The sequence below is a fragment of the Austrofundulus limnaeus genome, unplaced genomic scaffold, assembly GCF_001266775.1.
Source record: "Austrofundulus limnaeus strain Quisiro unplaced genomic scaffold, Austrofundulus_limnaeus-1.0 Scaffold1, whole genome shotgun sequence".
NCBI classification, from domain to species: Eukaryota; Metazoa; Chordata; class Actinopteri; order Cyprinodontiformes; family Rivulidae; genus Austrofundulus; species Austrofundulus limnaeus.
Genome location: NW_013952403.1, coordinates 921653 through 928643, shown reverse-complemented (window position 1 = coordinate 928643; position 6991 = coordinate 921653). Strand labels below are relative to the sequence as shown.

The 6991-nt window shown below is 43.4% G+C and overlaps 1 protein-coding gene across 1 annotated transcript in view; it reads right to left on the bottom strand.

Annotated features, from left to right (window-relative positions):
- Nucleotides 1-6991, bottom strand: part of diaph2 (diaphanous-related formin 2) — a gene marked incomplete in the record, with an annotated part of 345782 nt that overhangs the window by 188549 nt on the left and 150242 nt on the right. Inside the window, 1 exon segment of the mRNA XM_014003088.1 lies at nt 6793-6990. Coding sequence (XP_013858542.1) covers nt 6793-6990 — 198 coding nt within the window.

Here is a 6991-nt window from a genome sequence, read left to right as displayed (position 1 = left end):
GATTGACGGGGAGACTGCGGCTTGCTGGAAGGTTCTGCGAACTGGGCCTTTGAAGTCCCGGGCGTCGCCGCCTTCTTGAATGGAAAAGGATGAGACGCAGACCTGGATGTGCTCGGGGCCTTGGGCCTCGCGTCATGTCTGGGGACGATGCAGTGAAGTGCCTCAGCCTGCTTCTTCCTCTGTTCAAATTTGGTTTGGATGACGTCAAGCGCTTGACCAAACAGTCCTGTAGGCGTTATCGGTTCATCCAAGTAGGCCGCTCTGTCCTTGTCGGGAACGTCTGAGAGCGTTAGCCACAGGTGCCTCTGCCCACCACAGTAGAAGCCATTCCTTTCCCCAGAGCCAGCGCTGCACAGCGGGACACACGCAAAATGTGGTCTGACGCCAGTCTGATCTCGTTCAGCGGGGGTAAAAGGGGGTTTTCCTGTGGCATCTGAGCTGCCAGTTCAGCCAAGGCCATGGCCTGGTAGGTCTGAAGCATGGTGACGGAGCTCAGCGCACGGGCGGTGTTACCTTGGGCTTTGTAGATTTTCTCCAGCTGTGCCGAAGAGAATCTGCAGGGCTTGGAAGGGAGCAGGGTGGGCCCGCTCACACCCTGGTTGTGAGACGGAGCCAAATAAGCAGCTAAAGAAGGCTCCATCGGAGGGATGCCCACCAGGCATGCTTGGTCTGCCCCTTCCACGTCCCAAGTACTGATCCTGTCTGGGCACGAAGGCACGTATGGACAGCGGTTTGCTCCAGGAAGACGTCAGCTCTGACACAAAGTCCGGAAACATAGGCAGACAGTGCTTCACATCAGCCGGTTCAGACAGCAGATAAAACCCTGCGAAACTCGACGGCTTTTGTGCAGGTGGGGGGTCGGGCCACTGTACCTCCAGTTTAGCAGCAGCTCCGCGGCACAGGGACAAGACGGACGAATCCTGGTCCACCCTCTCAGCAGCGGGGGTGGAGTGAGCTGGGCACGGCTCCTCGTCATCTTCGGACAGACTGTGAACCTCCTGCTCCATCTGCAGAACATCGTCCTCCTCTTGGTTTAGATCCAGTAGAAACTGGGTCTCGCCCCCCTCGATGTCGGGTGAGGTCGTCTCATGCTCCATCTGGTCCGCCCAGCTAGCAGTGGGGGCTTCGACCGCCGAATCCTCATCTTCTTCGGACTGAGCCGTCTGGCTGGTTTCCGAGAGTAGCGGGTCTTGTCGGAAAACAGCAGTTTCCCCCAGCATTTTCTCCAGGAATTTCACTCTCCTCTCCAGTGTCGGACGCGAAAGTCCGGCACAGGCCCGGCAGGACTCGGGCTCCACAAGCGCCCGTTGAGTGTGAATGATTCCTAGGCAGGCCGGGCAGGCCTCATACTGGTCCTTCTCATGAAGCTTAAAGCCGCACCCTTGAGGACAGGGGCGAACAGAAGACTTTGGTTTCTTCGAAGGTGGTTTTGTGCTCATCGTGAAACACAAAACAGATTTTCAGCAGAAAATAAAGGTCACTTAAGTAGGGTCAAGCGGCAGACACACGAACCAGCAGGTAACGCGGTTAGCACCAGTAAAGCTAGCCTAAGGACCTTAGAAGCTGGGCTAACTAGCAGCAGCTACAGTGGGGAGATCAAGTATTTGATACACTGTTGATTTTTCAGGTTTTCCCACTTGCAAAGCTTGTAGATGACTGTAATTTTTATCATATGTACTCTTCAACTGTGAGTGATGGAATCTAAAACAAAAATCCAGAAAAATACAATGTATCATTTTTAAATAATTAATTTCCATTTTATTGTGTGAAATAAGTATTTGATCATCTATCAACCAGTAAGAATTTTGGCTCTCACAGACATGTTAGTTCTTCTTTAAGAAGCCCTCCAGTTCTCCACTCATTACCTGTACTAACTGCACCTGTTTGAACTCATTACCTGTATAAAAGACACCTGTCCACACACTCAATCAATCAGACTCCTGCATCTCCACAATGCCCAAGACCAGAGAGCTGTGTAAGGACATCAGGGATAAAATTGTAAACCTGCACAAGGCTGGGATGGGCTACAGGACAATAGGCAAGCAGCTTSGTGAGAAGGCAACAACAGTTGGTGCAATTATTAGAAAATGGAAGAAATACAAAATAACGAAAAATCTCCCTCGGTCTGGGGCGCCATGCAAGATCTCACCTCGTGGAGCATCATTGATCTTGAGGAAGGTGAGGAATGAGCCCAGAACTACACGGCAGGACCTGGTCAATGACCTGAATAGAGCTGGGACCACAGTCTCAAAGAAAACAATCAGTAACACTCTACGCCGTCAAGGATTAAAATCCTGCAGTGCATGCAAGGTGCCCTTCCTCAAGCCAACGCATGTCAAAGCCCATCTGATGTTTGCAAATGACCATCTGAATGATCCAGAGGAGGAATGGGAGAAGGTCATGTGGTCTGATGAGACAAAAATAGAACTTTTTGCTTTAAACTCCACTCGTCATGTTTGGAGGAAGAAGAATGATGAGTACAACCCCAAGAACACCATCCCAACCGTGAAGCATGGCGGTGGAAACATCATTTTTTGGGGATGCTTTTCTGCAAAGGGGACAGGACGACTGCACCATRTTGTGGGAAGGATGGATGGGGCCATGTATCGTGAGATTTTGGCCAACAACCTCCTTCCCTCAGTAAGAGCACTGAAGATGGGTCGTGGCTGGGTCTTCCAGCATGATAACGACCCAAAACACACAGCCAGGGCAACTAAAGAGTGGCTCCGTAGGAAACATCTTAAGGTCCTGGAGTGGCCTAGCCAGTCTCCAGACCTGAATCCAATAGAAAATCTTTGGAGGGAGCTTAAAGTCCGTGTGGCCCAGCGACAGCCCCGAAACCTGAAGGCTCTAGAGGAGATCTGTGTGGAGGAGTGGGCCAAAATTCCTGCTGCAGTGTGTGCAAACCTGGTCAAGAACTACTGGAAACGTCTGATCTCTGTAATTGCAAACAAAGGTTTCTGTACYAAATATTAAGTTTCATTTTTCTGGTGTATCAAATACTTATGTCACATAATAAAATGGAAATTAATTATTTAAGAATCATACATTGTATTTTTCTGGATTTTTGTTTTAGATTCCATCACTCACAGTTGGAGTACCTATGATAAAAATTACAGTCTTCTACATGCTTTGCAAGTGGGAAAACCTAAAAAATCAACAGTGTATCAAACACTTGATCTCCCCACTGTATGTGAGCTCAGGTTTAGAGGTGACTATCGCAAGGTGAAGGGCGATAGAACTGAGTAATGATGCTGGTGACTCCGAACTTATAGGGTGAAGGCGGAGCCTGTCACCAGACGTTCAACGTCACCACGTCACTGGACTAAAGACGTGATTAGAGGTGGCTTCAGCCAGGCACGCGAGGGCACGCGTGTCCCATATACAACTGCATGTTGTACTGAGTGAAATGACTGAAATGGAACAACCAGATACACAGTGAGACAACAGTAGACCACTAAGGAGGGCTTTCTGACTTTTTCTTGCATTCCCGCTGTGCTGCTCAGGAGGGGAAAAAAACCAACAGGAGTGTAAAAATACTTACTTACTTACTTAAAAATAGATTCCAAGACAAATAAACTTCAACTGTTGCAGGTTTTTTATTTATTTATTTTTTTTACTATCTAATGATGTGTGTGACACTATAATTCTGCTACACATTCTGCTGAGAGCAACTGGGAGAGCTTCTGTAGCACTTCTGTTGTGACGTTTTATATAGGATCTGGACTAATAATTCACTTATTCTACTGCTGTCATTAACTTCCTGAAAACCAGAGCTTTTTTTTAATAGATGTAAGCAAAGAACTTTTACAAAGCAGACAAACTTCCAGCTGGTACACCACAATCATTCTCAAGGCTTTGTAGTAATGGTGATAAGAGGAGGCTTACGCAACCTCTTCTTATATGGTCTTGTATTCTGTGTGGTTTTAATAAAAAAATAAATAAAGCTGACCTTTATTTTACCATACTCAGCCCATGATTTTACTATATTCAGCCCGTCATTTTACTATATTCAGCCCGTCATGTCAAGGATTTCAGGGAAAACCATTTAAATGAATATGTGAGGGAAAAATGCAAAAAAAAAAAAAAATCAAAACCTGTTTTATTTTTGCTTTTATTCTACACAATTATTTCTGCTAAAATTAGGTGTAATAACACTGACAGTGTTACCACTCAAAACAGAAAGGTCAGCAGCAAGACGGTCAGCTCGCACCTTTCAGTTTGAAGTTGGCATGTTCCCATAAAACCTGCCTGCAAGAGTTTTTCATTGCATAGTTTGACTTCCTCCCACGTCCTTAAGCCTGTGCATGTTAGGTTAACTGGTGATTCAAAATTGACTGTAGGAGTAAGTGTGTGTGAGTTTGTGTGAATGTTGAGGTTGGCTGGATTAAATGTGTGTACATGCTGTAGATACACACATGTACTTCAACTGATAGTAACAGCTTATTTTAAAAAAAAAATCAGAGTCCGTGTGAATCTGTAAGTCACTGCATCAAAACCCAACAGAGAATTATTCAGAACTATTTTTTCTTTAGTTTGTTTTCTCTAAACCAAACATATTGGTTCCATAATTGTCTTAATATTTGTTATTGAACTCTTGGTCCATTAAGTGACTGTGGGATTTTCTCGCTGAGCCTGAATGGAATAAAGATAGCCTCTCGGTGTTTGAGGGAAGGCATTTATTAAGACTTGAGCTAATGAGCTAATGTGGAGCTTAAATATGAGCCTGTCTCATGGCGCTTTGTGCACCAGAAGTTATTTTCTTCATCCGATCGCATCCATGTTTTCCTTTGTTCAGTCATTCCCGTCTCCTCATAAATGTCTGTGATCAGCATATTGATATTGAGCTAAAATGTAATTATATAAATGGTAATGGCTTTGAGTTTAGAACTGAAATGGAAGCTAGAAAACAATTGCTGTGTTTGGTGTTTATTTTGTCGTGTGCACCATCCCCTATTTAATCTTAATTACTAATACTTTCTAAATGTACATATGGGCAATATTAAGACATTTAAAGTCATTTTACATTTAAGCAAAGCTGTCATTTCACTTCATCACTTCAGAAATGTGCACACGACTTGACTCATTTGCTAATAAAGCACTGCCACCACATTTCTTTAATCATTTTTTCCCCTTTTTAATTATAAAATGTAAATTACTATAAGATGTTCAAAAATGTACATGTACAATAAATATCTGTAACTGGAGATCATGGTACACATGTTGCAGTACATAACGAACATACAAAATCTGAAGTAATTGTATTTTTAAGTGAAACAGTATAGTGCAGTAAAGTCAAGCTTTAGAAGTGTTATAAAAGATGGAAGTAATGAGGCTTCCAAAACACTGTGATGTTTCTCTTTTTTTATGAACTGCTTAAACAGTGGTCAAGTCTTGACTGTTTGTACCTCCATCTGCCACGCAGAGTAGCCTGAGTCATGTTCCACCTCACTGACAGAACAGAAGCAGATTGTTTTTCTTCAGGTGGATATGAACTTCATTTGCATCATTAAACTAAATTTCCCGTGGAGGCAAAGTTAATCCCTCTGCACCTTTGCCTATTTATGTGTACTTTCAAAAACAACGGATATTTGCTCTAATTCATTACCTACGCTAATTTGCATAGGTGCATTTTTTTTTTTTTTCATTTCTGAAGCAATGTGACGTGCATTAAATAGTCACCGAATCGCATTCCAGATAACATGCAGTTCAGTCTTACTGTTCTTTGATTCCTCAAATCAGCTGGTTGGTTTTGATCACAGCTCTGCAAACTCTGACCATCCTGGCAATAAATTTTTCAAGGAAGCTGACTGAAATCTCTGCTCATGCAGTTTGAAAACTTTCTGAAAGCAGTTGTGCATTTGTTGGCTGCACAGTTCAAACCTTTTTGTCCAACCTATTTTGAACAAGTTCTATAGGTTCCCGTCCACTGACTGAGATTGTACGGCCTGTCTGAAAACACGTTGTGCTTCTTTTGACGTAATAGTTACAGCTTAAATGAGTCAAAGTAACATTTGTAAATATAAAACCTGTGTTGTTTTGCATTACGTTAAGAAATGTTATCACTGTTTGATGCTACCATATGTCAGTTACAATTTTAATCACACAGGCTTAAATCTGCAGCTTCGATATTTCTGGGCATATTTTGCATTTCAAAAATAAAAGGTATATTTTTGGAATTGACCTAACCTAGTTTAAAACAAATGATATTATTGCACTAAAGCCACTGAACAAACCTCACACAGAATGATGCCAAAATATATATTCTCAAATTGTGTTTAGTAATTAAAACCTAAAGCACCAAGTCACACAAGTATCACTGAAAAGACATCATGCCTATACTAACACTTCCTGGCGAGGTTGATAAATTGTTTGTAGTAAAACAGAACACAGATGGAGAAGAATACATCATTGAAATTGTATTCAAATGGGATGGAACGTTGCACAACCTATTCTTATTTCATTTATGCTAAGATTGTGCAAATCCAATGACATTTGAGCAGTGAAAATTGTTTACTGTTGAATCTTTTGAAATGAGTGCTGAGAGCGGAATAGTGTGGCGTGTGGCTGAACGGCTGTTTGAGAAGATTAAAAGTGCATTTGAATAAATCTTCTCCCGGTTTGAACTTTCAACTTTGCATTTTATTGTGAAGACTAGCAAAACACGGACTCCTCTGAAACAAGTGTAGATCGACTGCTCGTGTGAAAGTGCAGAGATCGAATACATTTTTTTTCTGTTTGAGTAGAAAGCCTCTGACACTCAGTCAAGGTAAAACACACAGATTACCGTACCTTGGTCCAGTTGACCCTCTTCATCACATTTTCAGGCTTGTACGTCTTCTTTGGCTCCAGCCCGTAAGGCAGCTTGACAACTGGTAATGCAGGAGGTGGTGGAGGCCCGCCAGGACCTCCAAAGAAAGGCGGAGGAGGCGGCGGCCCACAGCCTGGGGGCGGTGGGGGTGGCGGCGGTCCTCCACCTGGAGGCGGGGGA